Source organism: Aythya marila (genome assembly GCF_965140915.1).
Source record: "Aythya marila genome assembly, chromosome: 14".
Classification (NCBI taxonomy): domain Eukaryota; kingdom Metazoa; phylum Chordata; class Aves; order Anseriformes; family Anatidae; genus Aythya; species Aythya marila.
In genome coordinates, this window is record NC_139055.1 from 14,887,561 (window position 1) to 14,906,350 (window position 18,790).

At 47.9% G+C, this 18,790-nt stretch overlaps 2 protein-coding genes across 2 annotated transcripts in view; both read left to right on the plus strand.

The window, feature by feature from the left end:
• Positions 1–7,194, plus strand: part of ADAMTS2 (ADAM metallopeptidase with thrombospondin type 1 motif 2) — a 177,527-nt gene extending 170,333 nt beyond the window's left edge. Inside the window, exon 22 of the mRNA XM_082771292.1 lies at positions 1,908–7,194. Coding sequence (XP_082627418.1) covers positions 1,908–2,371 — 464 coding nt within the window. The 3' untranslated portion in view covers positions 2,372–7,194. The remainder of the gene's footprint in view (positions 1–1,907) is intronic.
• Positions 7,195–13,550: 6,356 nt separating this feature from the next.
• Positions 13,551–18,268, plus strand: LOC309883703 (uncharacterized protein). Its single transcript, XM_082771990.1, has 2 exons — positions 13,551–13,707; positions 15,363–18,268. The coding sequence occupies exon 2, from the start codon at positions 15,365–15,367 to the stop codon at positions 16,352–16,354; it is 990 nt and encodes a 329-aa protein (XP_082628116.1). The 5' UTR covers positions 13,551–13,707; positions 15,363–15,364; the 3' UTR covers positions 16,355–18,268.
• The last annotated feature ends 522 nt before the right edge of the window (positions 18,269–18,790 follow it).

Here is an 18,790-nt window from a genome sequence, read left to right on the forward strand (position 1 = left end):
TGTATAGCATTACGCCTGCGGATACTAACAGTTCCAGTTCTTAAAGGCTGGTCTGAAAACATGTCCAAAACCAAAATACTATTCTTAGGTTCCTAAGGAAGGAGTTGTTTTCCTTTTCCAGCAGCCTCAGTTTAGCATTTGAAAACTGTGAAAATGAATTGATGCATTTGAAAACAATAATAAGAACTGTTTTTCTGCAACAAATGCAACAATTAGGGCATAAATACAATGCAAGAAAGGTGTTTCACCTTTGTCAGTCATTGGTAGAATTTTAAAGCAGCAGCAATAATTCTTAGTTTATTTTAGACTGATATGTTTGCCAATTAAACACCTATAATGCCCTATTTTGTTAACTGAGGATGAGTGAAGAGGCGACACCTACACTTTCTGAGCTCACTTGGTATCTCTGAATCTGCTCTGGTTTTCTACTTTGCTGTAAGGTTGCTGACAGGGTAAGTCAGTATTCCTAGCAGGATGGCAAAAAGCGAGCTCCAGGAACGCGCTGTGTGATCACATGTGCTCTGAGTACAGGCGGGTAATTGGAGTTACTCATCTTTTACTGTAAGAGTAGGTGGAGATGTAGGAAGAGTAAGGAGAGAGGCAGAAGTGATTTCATCTGCCTCAGCACTGTGGTCACAGAGAAAATATTTTGTTACCGATTTTGCCAAGTGTTGGTCCGTCTGCCTTTCTCCTTGGCACTCTCCTCTCCTGCAAGCCCTCTGATTCCTCTTGCTTCCAGCCTGGGCTGCATGTTGGGAATTTTACTTCCCTGCAGCTCCCGGTACTTCCTGGCTCCATCACTTCACCCTTGAGACACAGGAGGCATGGGGCTTGTCTGTGGGACGGAGGACAGGGAGCTTCTCTCAAAGGAGCCCACTAAGCCTTTGCCATCCATCCACCACCAGTTCAGACAGTCTTCACATCCTCTGAGCAGAAATCACATGGGCTTGAGTCAGCTCTGAGTAGACTTCAGTCAGTGCCTCTTAGACAATCCAATGGTGTGATCTGTTCCACTTCAGCACCCTAGCCTACATCACGCCACCTACGGTTCAGCAAGATCAGGATCTGGCATGATACCTGTAATGTAATGCGCGTTGACATATCAGGTGTTGACAGCTCAGAACCCATACGTTGTCATTCTTTCCCTTTTGTATGTTTATTTTTTATTTTTTACTCAGGGAAACAAAAAATGACTTTTTTTTTTTTTTTTTTATGAGTCTCCCAGTCATTAATGGACTGGCTTGGCTCCATCTCACTGGAGGTTGTTGGCCTAAAAATACCAGCGCTGTTCGAGGAGGAGGAGAAAAGCCTTATGCTAAATGTGCCACTTCTTTTTCAAGCAAGGGACATGCTCAGGCAATGCTGCCTCTTTCAGAACCGGGCTACCTGGAAGAAAAATTGCTCCAGTGGGAAATGTATTAATTCTGAGAGTTACGTGGTTCACATAGAAATAGGACTTAACTTTCTCAAAGCAGTTGAGATAGACATTAATTCCCCCTGACTTTGGTTAGTCGCTGCTAGATTGCATAAAAACATTACACAGTGCAAAGGAAAAATAAAAAAATAAAAAAATAAAAAAATAAAAATAAAAAATTCTTAATAAAAACCTTGGTGACAGTCTCCAGGGTAGCACTTGCAGAATGCAAAGCCAAAACTTAGTGTTCAGGTCAGTCAGCATGGATGGGGCCAGTCCACAGAGTTTAGATCAGGTTTTGCTTTCCTACAAGCGAGTCAAGTTTTAGCTTTAGCTTTAAGTCTGCTTCTGCTGCTAGAAGGTTCAGTTGCCAGTTTCCCATCCCACGTTAAAATAGCAAATCCTCAGCCCACTGCCAAAGCCTCAGCTGTGTTTCTTTTTCTGATTAACGTGAAGATGCTCTTTATTTATCTGTTCCCTTTTTCTCTTTCAGAAGATCATTGTCAAGGAGACAAGTCAATGTTTTGTCGCATGGAAGTTCTCTCTCGGTACTGTTCAATTCCCGGTTACAATAAGCTCTGTTGCAAGTCCTGTAATATGTACAACAACCTAACCGAGGAAGGCAATGCAACCAAATCTAACATAAATAAGAATAATGTCATTGAGGAGGAGTTCCTGACAACCCTCAGCCCTCTCACGGGAGTTTCCACCACACAGCCTGCCACCAGCCCTCCTCGTGTTTCTAAACCACACGTGCCTCCTTCCAATGCAACCGAGGAGCACCCAGAAATTAATGCGGTGGACGTTCCCTATAAAATCGATGGGCTGGACAACGAAGTGTCACAGCACAACATCATTACACGGAGGAGGATACCTTATGAAAGGACAAGGAATCAAAGAATCCAGGAGCTGATCGCTGAGAAAAGGAAAAAAGAGACTCTTAGAAAGACAAACTAAAATGGAAATATGGCACAAACAGCATTTTTCTCTTATAGAGATGTTACCAACATCATAGGATTGCCCATGTCGTAGAGACTACAAATGGGGAAAAGTCAAAGTGGTGCTATGGCAGAGATGCCAAATTCTAAAGCCTACTATACATGGAAACGACAGATTGTTTTGTAAGTGCTAATCTGAACACTTTGACAGCTAGGTTTTCAGGGTACAGCAGAGTATTAGTGCAATATCATTACAGCGTTTCACTGAATCCAAACAAACCTTAAGACGTAAGCCAGGTTAGCAGTTGTTTTTTTTTTTTGTTTATGGGCTCGTTTAAGTCTACTAAGCCCATGTAAAACTGCTTGGGAATAGCAATGGAAGTTAACACTTATGATGGAGGAAAATTGTCCCAAGACACTAAAGATCCCATTAATACCGACAAGCAGGTGGTCAGCAATCCTGTGATGCTTCTGTGCATTGCATAAAGCCAGGCACTAACTCAGCCCCCGGTTCAGGAAGGTACCTGAGGACGTGCCAGCCCCAGGTTAGCTGCCTTTAGGTGAGCTGCTCCCGTGGCTACAGCCAGGCATGTGCTCACGTAGCTTTCTTAACCGGGACTGCGTAAGAAAATATATAGAAAATTCTGTAGCCGTATATTTATGTGTAAATTAAAAACTGACAACCAGTAGTTTACATATTTCCATAAGCAATTTTAAAGGATTCTCCCAAACGTTCGAACATGTGCAAGACATTTAGCATTAGGGTAGGTCCGGCCAACTTGGACTGACGACAGCCTAGTCTTTCTGTTTACAAGTATCCATTCATGTAACGCAACAGCCTCAGTGATCTTCCTTGGTTGGTGCTTTTTTCGTGGTCTGATATTTTTTTCTACCCACATGCTGGTTAAGTTAAAGATGACTGGATTCTTGTTGCCTTTTCTTTGGTGCTTTGTTAGGAAAACTTTTTTTTTTTTCTCCCATAGGACAAGGTTATTTTGGAGGAAATCATAATTTTCTTCCTTTCCATAGGACAGCTTTATTGGCACAGAAGTGAACAACTGTTCCCTGTGCCCCTACAGCGACACGTACACCCCTCCACACACACGGTACCAGGTCTGCTAGAAATGTGTAACCTGACAACCCTTTGAGTACTTCCTTTCCCCTCAGGGTCATCATGGTTTTCATCGGTCATTTCAAATTCCTGGTTGGAGATCAGAAGACAAATTCAGATCAGCTGTTTGGTTTGGGGATTGTTCTGTGCTCGAGGCCTTGGGCAATGGGGAGGTCAGTAAGACCCAGCCTGCAGCACCCAATGTCAGAATTATTTCTGCCATCCCAACAAAATGGCAAGTGAGTAAATCAGGCACTAAAGGCTTTATCCAGAGCCTGTGGAGAGCAGTAGAAAAGCTGCTGCCGGTTGAGGTGTGGGTTTAGCAGGGCTGTGCTTGTACAGGGACTCTGGACGTAGGTGAGGAAATTGTCCCTTCTCCCCGCCAAGCCCTGGAAACTCTCCCAGGAGCGTGGCACAGGCTGGCAGCATGCTCTGGTTGCCTTCCTTCTGCAGGTGGCATCTGAGCTGTTTTTCTCCTGTCTCCTGGCTTGTACTCTTTCATTTCTTTCCTCTTTGCTGGTCAGCTTTCTGCAGAGCCCAGGACTTCCCTGAAATCCTCCTGTTACCACTCAGTAGGTCTGCTTCAGATTTTCCAGTCCGAGAGGAAGATCTCATCCCCCGGCTATCGCATTAGCTGGAGCTGTTTGGAGTTTGAAGCAGAGCCAACTAGAAGCCTGTACACAGTCACACGGACATTGGGCATGTGCCAAATTTCCAGCAACGGGTAAGCTCTCCCGTGGCCTGGATGCTGTCAAAAAAGCTTCAGAAATACTGCAAGGTGAAAACCACACGTGGCTTCCTGCGACCCCGCCGGGGCAGCCCTCCTGCCCTGCGCACCCCAGCTGAGCAGGATGCCCGATTTCCTCTTCAAAATGTGACAAAACAACAAAACTCGTGCAGCTGCTCCTGCTGGAAAGGGCCGAGAGCTTGCAGGAAAAGCAGTCCTTGCAGCACTGAAATGGCCTGAACTGTCGCCAGAAGCGTTTGAAGGACAAGAGTCTGGTTTAAGAAAAGGGCCTGACGGAGGTAGTAGCCGAGGCAGAGAAGGAAGGTCTTCAGCTGGCGTGACGGCATCAAGAGTCCCTTCTTGAGAGGACTGTGGTGGTACGTTCGGGTGAGTGAGTGGGAGCCGCTCAGATGGCGTAGGGATGGGAGTGAAGGCCGAGAAGCACAACGGGACGGATAAAAGCCCAGAGCACCAGCAAACATCTCCTGGGCCAAGCAGACGTGGCTGCAGCTGTGATGGCAGCAGCCGGCCAAGCCGCAGGGGGGAGCAGCCGCCCCCGGCCTCTCCGAGCTGGCTTGGTTTCCATGCCAGTGCTGCAGCAAGCTGCTCCAGCGGCCCCCAGGAAGATGCTGCCAACAGAGAGAGCAAGTTTCTGTAACAGCGTAGGGTCAGGTCACATCGGTGTAAAACAGCAATGTAGTAACAATGTGCACTGAAGGGTAAAAAAAAACCACCGTGCTATTTATAAGCAAGGAAGACGTGTCTAAAACAACATCGTTCCAGCGGCTGTGCCACAGGAGGAGCAGGCTGTAGTTGGGCTCACAGCCCGTAGTCATAGTGAGCAGTTCTTGCTTTTCATACTTCGTTTACACAGACGTGGTCAGTGTAGAACTCATCTCTTCCCCTTTGAGTTGTTATCCTGTTTTTAGATCTGTGAACAATAAGAACAACACCAAAAAAAGCCAAGCTTTGTCATAGCCTAGAAGTATTTCCAAGCATATGATAAATTTAGGAAAAAGCCCTGCCAAACCCAAGGACAGAGAGGGGCTGGGGCTTGGAGTTATGCAGGTGGTGAGGTAGAAGTTTGCTCCCTGGTTGGTTCCTGTTTTACTCTCTGGGCCTTTGTGGAGACCCATATCTCTGGCCTGCAGAAGCCTGAGGTAACACATCTAATGGCTTCTGGTCTTCCTTAGCATCAGGGACAGGCTTAGTCAGCCAGGCAATGTGAAGAAATACCACGTGAGGAGGTGCCCACAGCTCAAACGCCATCTCACAAATGCCTCTTCTCTCCAAAAAGCTTTTAAGTTGCATCCCAATAGCAAGTGGGGCAGGATTTTGTTTTTGGTGTGGCTTCAAGTGACCTTTCTGCACACAGCATGAGCAAAGGCCCGTTCCGGTGCAGTGACCCAACCTTCAAAAGGGATTCAGTGGTTCTGTGCTGAGCATTTCCAGCTGTGTCCCCCTGTGAGCAGGGCTGGGCAAGGTCAGCACCACCACGCGAGGGCTGATGCTCAGGGATTTGTTCTCGTGCGGCACAGACACCCTGGCTGGACTTGCAAAGCTGGTTCAAAGTTCAGGAACTTGACTGCTTTGCTTTTTCTCCAGAGTGAGTCAGTTCTCAATCAAACAGACCAAAAGCATTTTTCCAGATAAGGTGGAAACTTCTGCTGCGTTTTGGATCTGGTGTGGTGCTACGCTCCATCTGGTGCTCATTAGGGACCTGATGCAATGCTTGGTGAGATCTGCATTTGGGAAGGGCTTGCTCCTTCTTCAGTCTCACCTTTTTAGGGGTTTAGTTTGATTTATTTCTTCCTATTTTTAATTCTACTGAATATTTTTCTTGCTGCTTTTTGGGGAACACTGAAATGACATTTGAAGGAGCAGTTTCGGTCTAGATTGCCCAGACACAGACTGGCCCATCTCCTTCTGGAGCAGAGGCACCAGCTGCCTTCTCTTTACAGTCTAGCTGTATGAGGAAAAAAAGTCTCCATACCTGGAAAGGTGCCTTCTTTTCAAGCTCACCTGCATATCTCAGAAGATGTGTTTTCAGCAAGTGCCTTTGATGGTGGTTTCCTAAGAACATACATCACACTTGTACTGGAAAACAGAGAGCAGAGCTCTGTCCATAAAGAAAAAGCAGCACAGGGAAATAGGTTGGGTGAGCAGATGCTTGTTTCTTGTTACCTGGTGGGAATTTTGGTTATTTATTGGTTGGTTGAACTTTGACAGCTGTATCCTTTTTTTGACAGGGCTGTAATTGGGCAAGAGCATCATCAGCGCATGTCTCCTTTAACCGTTTTGCTGTTGCCCAAGTACCGCATTTTGAGACATAATGAGCAGAATAGTAATTTAATTTAACGTAATCCCCAGAAACTAAAGAGAGCAGATTTAGAAGTAAGCTGGTTTATGTTCCTGCAGAGGCTGTCTCAGAGCTCTGAGAGCTAAAACAAATGTACTCCCATTAAGCAATGCATTTTGTGATGTCTGTTCATCTAACCTTACAAATACACAGCTCTCTTATTTTTTTCTGTTTGTCTAAGCGTAAAACACAAGTGTCAGCCCCTCACCAAAAAAAAAAAAAAAAAAAAAAAAAAAGATCTCAAACCAATTCATGTTCCTTTGGTTCCAATTGACTGCCATTTTTCCACCAACATGCCTTAAAGATTACTGTAATCTATTATGAATGCATCACTTTTTATATTCATATATCCATTCAGTATTTAGAACCTCACAACATCTCCATAGAATGCTTTCAGATATTTTGAGAATTTTATAAATGGTGCTTTACCAGTACTCAAAGGGTTTTATGTTTTATTTTAGTACGTAATGCATTTAATGTCTTATTTACTCACCTACAATGCACAGTATTAGCTATGTTCATCTGAATATCTATATGCAACTTCCATTCACTTACATATGCCTTAACAGCAATTGCAATAAATAGCCATTTCTTGTATATTAAAAATGTATATACAAATTAGAATCTTTAATTTTATAATTTATTAAATTCAAATGTCCGTGTCCTTTTGCAAAGTGTTTGACTTTTCCCTGTGCTTTTTTTTTGACTGAAGTTACACTGGGCAGAGATGCTGGGGAAGGAGGAGCTGGCATCTTTAAACTCAAAACCAATTCAATTTTTAAAACTTTATCTTAATGAATTGGCATTGGGATTGGGATTGGGATTGGGATATACTTGCTGCCGAAGTTCTATTTCCTTGTTACAATGTCCATTATCCAGGACCAAATATTATGAATTTACTGGACTGAAACCTCAGCTGATCACTGCATGGGAATTAACCAAACTTACTTAAGCCTGCTTGAGGCTCTCATGTTTTACATCCTGCTGAAATCCATCCTGGTCCATGTATCATCATCTTAAATGCTCAGCTACTTGGGCTTCCACTTGGCACTGATGACCAAATTTTGCTTTGCAAGTCCTATTGATAAAATAATTGCTCCTTTCCACAAAATTTTTTTGCCTACATTTTCCTGCCATACCCTGCAAGCTCATAGCCAGCTTTCCTTTAAAGCATAATTGAATTTCTTCCACCTAATTGAATTTTGTTGCTTGAGGATTTGAAAGTTCCCTGCTTGCCTTGATTATTCAGTTAGCACCATGCCGTGCATTGAAGTCCAACATGTTCTTTAATCAGGTAACGGGCCACCTCAGCATTTTCAATTCAGAAAAAAGGCATTAATTTATTGAAATGCCATGGTAAAACGGACCAGACAAAACACGGGTTTCATTTCATGTGACAATTCACATAGTATCTAATTTACAGCTGTGACAAGGGCTATATTTAATTGGCTCTTGGTTTCCCTCAAAGTCTTTATGCAGCTGGGGTTATTGAGTCACCAACACAGCTGCCAGAGGAAAAGCAACCTCTGGACCCAGGGGAAAAGCAGCCTCTGGTCCCAGAGGGCAGGGAGCAGGGCTCGCCGTGCCTGCAGCCGGCTGGCAGAGGAGGAGAGGGGCTGTTCTGGTACAAGAAGCTGCCTTAAATCCATGCCCCAGACACAAAAAGCACCCAGTGGGTTTCAGACACATCCAACAGCCCTCCCTCCCCCTGTGTTTGTGTCTGAAATGCCCGAAGAAGGCAGCCACAGGAAGGCAGGTCTTCCTCTCCTGGCCTGCGTTAACTTTTGAGCCCCTTCGTGTCAGTCCCTCAGGCACAGACCCACCAGCGTTTTCCAGCTGCAGCCTGGGGGCTGCTCCGACCTTTCTCTAGCCCAGGGCATGGGGACGATGCCAAAGGCCTCCTTATCTTGCAGTATTGTTTGCTTTTGCTCCCCTTTCTGTCACATTTGCTGCTGCAGCCAGGCACGGTACCCAGAGCCCGGCTGGGGCCTCTAGGCCTGAACCCATCCTGGGCTATCAAAATGTTTTCAGAAGCAGCTCAGGGAGCAGCAATGTGAGCATTTGCCCCAGGTGAAGGCATTATGATCACGTTCCTAAAATCAAGAGGCCCAGTTCTGGTCTTGTTGCAGATAACATAGCCTAGCACTGCAAGGATTCAGAAGCACAAGGGGTTAAACAGCAGCGAATAAATCACGAGCTGGGATTTAGTCACCCAGCTCAGAGCAGAGTGTGCATTAAAGCAGAAAGCTCGCTGGCAGTGGAAGGAGAAGAAACATTACCCTAAGAGAGAGATGCTGAGGGGAGAATTCTCTGTCTTGTTTGCATGGGTGATGTCCATACAAAATCCTACTCCCGCAGCATGCACAAATACCAAATGCCGGTGCGTTGCTTGTTCCTGAACACGAAGCCATGTCTGGCTCCACAAATTCACACAAAAGCAAACCCACCACGTGTGATGAATTACTTCATGGTGTGTGCATACGCTCGTCTTCCTCACAGGCAAGGGGCTCGCTGGCTCATGCCCAGCAGACAGAGATGCTGCAGCAGGGGGAGGAAGGACAGAAGGGGTGGGCTATGGATGGTGTTGCCCAGCAGAGACCCCCCAAATCTGCTTGCAGTCCCACTAACACCAGGCCGTGGGCAGAGCAAGGAGTCTGTGCAGATAAACCAGAGCCTGCCTGAGTAAATATTTGTGTTTTGGACGGACGCGCCACTTGGTGGTGCAGAAGTGAGCAGGGACCTGGGGAGTCCCACAGCTGGCTCCTCTGAGAGCTCTCAGGGAAAAAGAAAAGAAAAAAAAAAAAGAGGCAAAACCAAAAAGCAAAGCAGGAAAGCAGATATTCAGGTTGTTTGCAATTACACCAGGTAGAAAAGAGCTCCTTCAAAGTGCCGTGGCAATCTGACTGCTGTCACACAGCGCCCAGGGTCAGCTCAGGTTTTGCTCTGCTCTTAGGGGTCAAAGCACGGTGCAGAGCCCTTCTGGGGGCTGAATGTCCTCGCTCCCCACCACCACCCTGCCACAATCTCTCTTCATGAGCAGCTTTTCAAACCGAGCAGGGGACTGAAGTGACAGAGGCACTGAACCACATCAATGCACACGCACTCTTAAAAACTCATTTCATCAAGCAGCAAACCAGGGAGGTTTTCAGAGCAGAGGGACCCAAACCCTGCTTGCTTGGAGCTGAGGGCTCACCCCCTCTGGCACAGCATGTATCTACGCTGACCTTCATCCATTTGGGTTCCTTTTCAGAAAGAGGAGAGGTGGGTCAGTAGCTTGGCAAGTTCAGACCCTTTTCCCCCACCAGCAAAGCCAAACGGGCTTTAGAAAGGAGCTAGGCAGGTAAAGTTCAATTCTTTAAAAGCTTGGCCAGCAGGAACCAACTCATTTGCTGCGAGAGGTGACACGATTTGCACGGCTCGCTGCTTTGCTTGGTCCAGCTCTCACAGCACTGCCGGGGAGTTAGGTCAGCCACTAACTTGGGGCTGGCTTCTTTCAGCCGTGTAAAGACAGGACAGGGTGAGTGGTGAAACGGAAAAAATCCCACCCCAGTCTGTAACAACAGGGGTGAAAAACAGGGGCGAGGAATCTCTGCTCCTGCGCAGAGCCCCCCGGGCAGGTACCATGACCTGCGGGCAGCCTCGGCCCCGCCGTCATCCCTGGCCACCCTGCTGGGTTCAGCTGGAGGCTGGGCGTGTGTTTCTAAAATCTGAAATGAGGTATGGCAAATTATCCTCCTACAAAGACACAATGCGACCTTCCGCAGAACAGTAATGCCATTAATAAAAATTATTTGTAGTTTATCAACTGAATACGCTGGGCTGGATTTCCAGAGGAAGTGGCCAGCGAGAAACCCCCCATGGTTTTGCACATTTGGAGATGTCAAATAGTTAAAGTCAGTCACTGTATCCAGGTGTCCTCACCGGCACCAAGCTCCAGCACCACGGGCAGCTGGTGCCTGAGGAGAGCTGGGCTGGCAAACCCTTGAAACTGGAACCTCCTCGAAACGTGCTGCAAAGGCTCCCTGGGGTCATTTTCCAAGTTGAACTGAAATCCCAGGGGAACACCTACATTGCTCCGAGACTTTCCTAAGCCTCCCGAAAGGACCGAGCCCGTGTTTCCAGGTGGGTGGAGAGCTCAGTCCCTGCAAACAAGTCTTGTGCTAAATGGCAAGGGGCTGCGATCCCAAGTCTGTGCTGCAACCAGTTCCTTGCTTGCAGAAAAGAAAGAAATAATTTCCAGAAAACCTATGTGCATCAATTACAGTGTTTGCACAAACAGCTGCCTCTGGTTACTGTGTGAGCTGCCGTCAAGGCAACAACCGTGGGTGCGACATTTCTAACCTGGCTCCGGCGAGTTAATACGAAAGCAGCCCATTAATGTTTCACGGGAACGTCTTTGCTGCATACCATAGCTTGCTGCACTGCATGGGAGGTCAACGGGCTGTGGGATATAATTAGAGAACAGAAATCGTCTGGAATCTGGCACAAATCAGGTCAAACTCCTTTCCTTTCTCGAAATTTCAGTGACAAAGATGCAAGAAAGCAGCAGTTCTCTGCGCCACGGTGTTCAAGTACTCAGGATTGCTCCTTTGCTGATAATCTGACAAGGTTTCAGCGAAGAGCAGGGGCCGAGGGGTGCCCAGCAGCATCACTGAGCACCACGAGCCTCCTGGCCACACACGGACACCAGTTTGCCACACCAGGCCAGAGAGGCTTCTACTCTTTTACCTCTTCTATATGGATTCATAGCCTTGGAAAACACAGGGTTAACTTTTTCCCACCCAAATAAATATTCCTTGCCATCGTCCGAAGTCAAAGTTATTTCTGAAGGAGCTTTGGCAACACTGGAGACCCACAGGTAGAGGCTGGGTTAGCAGGCAGCGCCGTGGTGGCTGCAGAGCTGCGCTTTGGCATTGCAAATGCTCTTCCTGAGCACACCCAAGATGGGAACTGATATTTTCTATCCATTCAGGGCTCCCAAAGATGAACTGTTTTGTTTAACCAAACACCAACAAGCTTCAAAAACACTTGAAGGAGACTTACCTGTTCCACCTGTGCAGCTCCCATGGCTGAACTGCTTTAAGACAGGTTTCTCCCAAACTGGAAGTGTTTGAAAAGAGCTCACAAGCAGAGCACCAGACAAGAAGTAACACCCCGGCATTTAGATCTCAGACACTCAACCAACCCTTGCAGAACTCACAGCTCCTGTTTTCCCTGGCAGCTTTGGCACCGCTGAAGTTGCTGTTTTCTTTGTTTTCTTTTGCCATTAATCCCATTTGGTTACGGTTTTTGTGCACTCAGGAATGCTGATTCACTGCGCTCACTCGGGGGAGGCTGCAGGAGGTGGGGATGGTTTAACCAGAGACACCCCAGAAATGTTGAGAAAAAACCTACAACAGTTTGGGGAGGAGACAAACAAGTGTTCAAAGGTGCATTTTTTTTTTTCTTAATTAAAAATTTGAGCAACCATTTGGATAAAGAGAAAACAGAACGCCTGTGGTTGAGGTAACAGAAGTAAGGCATTGCTGTAACTTATGCGTGGATGGTAGTAGCTACTCTTTAATCTGTATTTTTGGTATCACCAAGAAAATACAAAAGATGATGGAGAACAAATCATTTATATGGGGGTTATCTGAGTTATTCCAACAGCAGGGATTTGTATAAATGTGATTTTCCCACAGTAACATCAGTCAGCTGAAGAATCTCTTTACAATAGATGAAAGGGATTTTTATTCCAAAACTGTATTTTTAGCCTGGTTTCATAAGGAAAGATGCCTTACCTAACCCCATTGTTTGAGGATCCTGATCTCTTCCAAGGCTCTCGGGCAGCTCCTTGGAGAAATCTAAGGAAAAAGAGAACTCTAAGCTGTGGTTGTTGCTAAAGCATAACCCCTGCTGACCATTGCTGTTAGCATATTTAGTGCATGAGGGCTGAGGGTCATTCCATCTAACTTCAGCTGTGTGGCATCAGGCATCCCAACAAAACTTCAGCTTGCACACCTTTTATAGTTAAACACTGGGCAGTGAATAGCTCCAGAGAGCAGGTAATCTCCAGTTTGAGCCACACCTGAATGGATTTGAGTCCTTTGAGCTGCTTATTTCTCTCCACCAGAGTGAAAGAAAGCACCTGGATGATGAGTGTAAACTTCAGCAATCAAATCAGCTGCCAAAGCTGATCCAGCCTGAGTGACAGTAACACTGAGAATATTTGCACTAAAAACTAAAACTAAAGCTGGGATTTTCAGTCTAGGATGTCTGCTTTTCTCTCCACCCCTCCCAGCAGCTCAGTGGTGTGGGGAGGACATCGTGCAGCATGGCTGTTCCCTGGTCCTTGACAGCAGGAACCGAGGGCAGCATTTGGAAATAGCAGAAGGAAGATTCTGCTGCAAAACTGCAGTTCACCTCCCCACCCACTGTGCAGGAGAGGCTACAAGCAGGATGCTGGGGTTATATAGAGAACCGCAATCAATTCACAGCGTGCTAATAAGCCTGAAAACAAAGAAAACCCCTTGCTGCCTGGAGACCGCTGGCCCTGGAGGTCAGACTTTGCCTGCCCTCCTTGCAAAGCGATTTTCTGCACTGCGTTTGTGTGGTCTCCCTCGGCACGGGGCTGGTGGCTGCTGCAGGGCGAGGGGGTTGGGGAAGGCATGGGGATGGAGGGGAGCAGCAGCAGCACTGGTGAAAGCCACCCCCAGACCTGAGCTGAGAGGCACGAAGCCACCCAGGAGAGAAATCAGACATCCTAAGGGCCGCACCCTGCACGCAGCAGCGAAATGCACCCGAACCACCGCACCGCTGCTCGCACACCCAGCTCGGGGCACGGAGCCTCCCCTGGCCGACCACCCAGGCTGGCACCGCAGAGCAGCCCTGCAGCAGCGGGGCTGTGACCCTGGCTGGGCTCATCCTGCCCTGCCGGGGCTGGTTTGCAGCTCGGCTGCGTTTATCACACCGGGGCTCCAGCGGGGAAGGGCTCCGTCAGTCTATATTTAGCACCAACAACAAAACAGGCAGCCGAGTCAGCTGACTGGGCGCAGCGAGCACGGTTTAGTTGTAGACAGCACGTATCCTGCACGGAAAACAGGGCGAGAAAGAGCAGGGGACGGAGCCGGGGCCCGGGGAGCTGGAAGGTGCCGAACACCCGCAGAGGCTGCGGCTCAGGTAAGGGCAAGGCGCTGCTGGCGCACGGAGCTTCGTCCTCGGCATGGCTGGAGGGGAACCCGGGTGGTCACGGGCACTGAGACGCTGGGGAGCAGCAGGGAGGGGAGGGCTGGGGGTGCCAGGGCTGCCGGGGCCAGCAGGATGGTGGGTGGCTGCAGGTGACAAGGTGACCTCCTCGTGGCGTGGCTGTGGTGGCAGCAGCGGGGATGCGGCTGGGCTGGAACCCGTCCGTCCCATCGGAAGAGCGATGTAAGTAGGTAACAGTTTCCTTCGGGAGGAAGGAGGTGTTGGCAGGGCTCAGTTAATGATTTGTGTGGTGCTGAGCCCCCGGTGAGACCCTGCCTGTCCCCAGAGCCCCCCGCTGCCCTGGGCTGCAGGCCTGGTGCTGCGGCTGCTCGGTGCCGGGCTAGGAGGGAGGGGAGAAACCTTTCCCTTGGAGCTTACAGAGCTAAGAAAGGAGCAGGTAAAGAATAAAGAAAGGGAAATATAAAGGCCGTGAGATTTAAAACAAGCCCCTAAATTCAGCAAAGCCCACCTTGGCTGACATTACAGTAGCACCAGCAGCAGGATGGGCAGGGGTGGGCACGGGGCGCTGCGTGCGCCGCTCGCTTGCGTGCCCTACGGGAGCCGCAGCCTCGCGGAGGCTCAGCAAAGCCAGGCTTATTTCCAGCAATGACAAGCAAGGCACTAAAATAGCGAGCAGAGCACTTTTGTGCTTAATCACACAGCAAAGCTGGATTGTGTTGACAGGTTGTTCATATACAAATTCCACCGGGGATGGGGGGGAATAGGGAAAAAAAAAAAGAAAAAAGAAAAAAGGATCCAGGCAATGTTGTCATTTCTGCCAGAATGTGAGATAAACAAAGCACATGAAAGAGTATTTTGATATAAAAAAATAATCCCTATAGTAAGCAAACACTGCAACGTGAAATATTTGTTAAAAAGGGTGTACCTGACCAGTGGGAGCAGTCTGATGGAAATCCAGCCTAAAAAGAGATGAGGATAACTATTTGCACATAAAGACCTTGAATCTATATAAGCATTCAAGTAAGGCTCTACCAATCCATACCTAAATTTATAAAACTGGTAGAGACGAAAGTGAATGTTTGTACATCATCACCACCACCTCACTGTAGTCTTACAGCAGAGATCAGCTTTAGTGTCACGACCTTCACGTGATGCTCCCCATGGCAGGAGGTCAGCTCCTCGCCTTTTGAGATCAGCTCCTGCCAGGCCAGACCGAATGCGGAATCCGAGCCCTGCTACAGTGAGCAGGCAGTGGAGGATGAGGGAGAGGAGTTTGTCCCTTGCTGGTACAGCCTGGATGGTGCACAAGCACTGCGCTGTTTTAGCTGCTAACTGCATGCACGAGAAGGGAACACAGTTACTGACCTCCATGAGCCTCTTTAATGAACCTTTTATCTTCTACTGCACTTAACCATTTGGCTTCTTTTGTGTATATGAGCTCCCCTGGAAGCCATAGGTATAGAAATCCTGACACCAGATTTTTAGAATGAAGTGTCTGTAAACACCACTCTTGGCCAGAAGAAAATATTGGGTGGATCCAGTAGCACAGATTTCACAGAAACAGCCCTGGGATTTCTTTACTGCAGCTGGCTGTCCTGTGCTGATTGTGTCTCATCTGTTCCTTGCAGCCATGGCACCCCGGATAAGGCTCAGTGTTGCAAAACCTCTCCCAACCATATGTGAAACCCATGAGGAAGCAATGGAAGACTTGACCAGCAACCCAAAACACACTGGAAGCACTTCAACCAACCCAGATTCATACTCCAGTGATGATTACATCCAGTCTATCTGCCACCTTGCCAGACCCACCTTCCCGGGCCTTCCTGTAAGCAGCCATAAAGTTCCTAACAGAAGGATTCTGCAGAGCCTTGAAGCCACGTCATGGTCCCCATCCCTGCCAGAAACATCAACATGTAAATTGACCAATTTCATCTCAAATGTGGTACCACTGGGAAAAGTCACGCCTGCTCCTGATGATGCAGAAACCGATTTCTGGTCCAGAGAGGACCCCCTGGCACAGATCTACACGGGTGCAGGAAAGCTCTGTTCCTCCAAGGGTTCTTGGAGTAAAAGCTCCTCACAGTGCAACTCTCCCAGCTGCACGGACACCCCACATGGTGACCTTCAACCCCCAGCCACGAAAGGAAAAGCTGAAGGGAACCCAAGTTTCCCACGGGTGTTCAGTTTTCCAAGGCTTCCTTCTCCAAGGCCAGTGCAGAAAGAAACACTCTGCTCGGAGATGAGGTATCTCAGAAGGGATGAGGGAGCAGTTTTAAGCAGTAATCACAGTCAGAAAGAAGGTGGTACCATGTTCATTAATGGTGAAAAGCTATTGCCATGCTCAGCCGGAGGGAAGCTGCTAGGAAACCGAGTTTTGCGGTGCTCTGTAAGGAAGCAGAGCAGTTCATTCAATACAGCAGGTGCCGATGAAAAAGAAGAGAGAGAAATTTATTCCAGTGACAAAAATGCAATGGGTGATGTTCCCAGTAAACAGAGATATTCCGAGTGCTTCCAGGCAGCTAAAAAAGCCGTGATCCATAACTGGATTTCAGAGCACAGATGCATCTGGAAAGAAGCAAAGATAAAGGCTTGTTTGCTTCCAGCCATCGCTGAAGTGTGAAAAAGTATCTGTTCCGAATAATGTTGTTTGCAAGAAATAACCACCCCGTGCTCTAGAAGCTCTCCCTGGAGTCCTTACGTGGAAATTACGTGGCTTGAATGTGCATGCAAGTCAGGCAGCCTTTTGTGATCCATCATATCCCTCATCGGTGGGCAAATGGACAATTCAGAGTCTTGTCTGCTGAGGAAACAGCAATTAATTCTCATTCTGAAAAGGCAACAGTTCACAAAGTATTGTCCCACACCTATTGCCTAGAATGGCCCTAAGCAAGGAGAAAAGCTGAAGACAATACAAAAACCCATCTGTTTTGGAGAAGTAATCTGCGGGGACAACAAACTAGCGGTGTTTTACAGCAAATGCCAAGCAGCCAGATGTTTCTCACTCTAGGGTACAGTTATTCCAAAAGGAACTTTGGGAACAATGCTTGGACAGTACTAAATATGCCCTCACTGACATAAACATTTACCAAGAGACCCATCATAGATCACAGTGTCGACACCAGAACACCACTGGATAGGTCATCAGTTAGTGCATTCACATAAATAAATACTTTTAAAAGTTATAGGAAGTTATAGGAAGTCTTTGATAAGGATCTGTTAGAGAGCAACATGGAAAATCCTGAAACAGCTTAGGGTGGGGATTTTCCTCTTCGTTAGCCTTGCAAAAATATACTACCTTCACTCCGTGATCTGCCCTCGGTGGGGACAAGCTACGAGCCCTGGGTGAGCGTTATCTGGACAGCTCTTGTCTGATGCTGCTGCTGTCCTGGACCTGGAGGGAATTGAGGTCCCAGCGCTCTACATTGTGGTGGCCACAGCACTGTGTCTGCACAGAGCCGGGACATGTACAGAGCTGAGTGCCGAGAGAGAAATCTGCACGCATGAATCATTTCTGGGTTTCCTTACGTGTGTGCTTCTGTAGTTTCCCCTGCCTGGCCACGCTAACCATGCTGACTTTTCCTTGCCTGGTGCTGTGAGAGTGAAACATGAAGAACCAGCTAAAGTGCACAGGACAATCCGTTTGCTGATGATACCACTGCTACATGGGATGCCAGGAGAAAAAGCAGCACTGCCGTGTTGCTGTGGGGTGCCAGCATGGTGAGCACATGGCTGAGTCATCCCCTCACTACCACACTGAGACTTTCGTGTACAAAAAATGTCACTTGTCACCGCACTTATCACCGCACTTATCACCTGCAGCCAGAGCACCCACACTTTCCGGGCAGCACCCTGTGTAGCCGGGTGAGAGACGTAGATGAGAAAACTGCAGAGCAATGCTAGGGTAATTATTACTGCTACTACCACGAATAAATCTTGGCACAGAGGCGAGCACAGGGACCAGGCTGTTTGTTAAACTGCAGCTAGGATGGGAAATACCACCACAAAGCTGCAATTATAAAAGTGCTCACAAGCGATTTCTAAAACACCCTGCAGTAGATTAAATCAGACGGCAACTTCTGCTCAGTACCAATGTGAGCGTAAATATGCTCGAAGATCAAAAGGTGAGCATATTTGAACTTCTCATTCTCACATCTCTTACCTCAAATATTTTTATTCCTGTTGAAACTCATTAGCACTACGGAGCTGAACTGCTTCTCATCTAAGTTTTTGAACTAACCACACAGCAAGAACAAAAGCGAAGGCGGCTCCAGCATTTATGCAGGCTGATGGAGAGCTCGAGCTGACCGAGGCGTAGCACCAGCCCCAGCTTTACTCGCCCACTCTGCCTCCTCCTCCTCTCAGGCCCAGGTCGGGAAGAGGTGACGTTTGTCCTCATTGCCCTGTGGATATTTCAGTTTCTCTCCACGTGAATGTTTCTGACACTAATGCCTAGCAAGTCTTGTGCCAACTGCATGTATCACTACATTTTACTGAGAAAAACAAATAAAACCGTTACGTCGAGCTGCTGTCTCCATTCTTGCAGACTCACTGTGTGATCATTCTCCTCACAGGGCCTCTCTGTGAGGTGCGGCCTTGTGGCTCCATACATGACTCACGGTGTGTCCAGCCCCCGGGCCTTTTCCCTACACAGGCAATGCCTTACAAAGCCTTTCTGCATGGTCAGAGTCAGGCCCAGGTGTTTGATTTGTACAAAACCAGCCATGCTGTGCATCAGCAGGGCTCCCCCAGGACAAGGCCGTGGCTACGATATCGGCCCTCACGGCAGAGCCACAGCAGATCACCACAAGCAGCCCCTTCAGGAGCTCTTGCCCAGCTCCATGATTCTTCCTCAGCTGCTACGTATTCCTGCAAATGCCCCAAATCCTCAAACCCATCACTTTTCCCAACAGAGCCCCACAGAAATCTAAAACTCACCTACATTTTCTGGAGCAGGAACCGGAGCGCTGATGTGGTGCGTCCCAGTGGCAGCCCAGCCACGTGCACACAACCCGGCTGCTCCCACCACTGCTGGCTCCATGTATAAGTTAATATACAG

What these genes read in the sequence shown, in the direction of transcription:
- LOC309883703 (XM_082771990.1), top strand. Translation starts at nt 15,365, where the DNA reads ATGGCACCCCGGATAAGGCTCAGTGTTGCAAAACCTCTCCCAACCATA.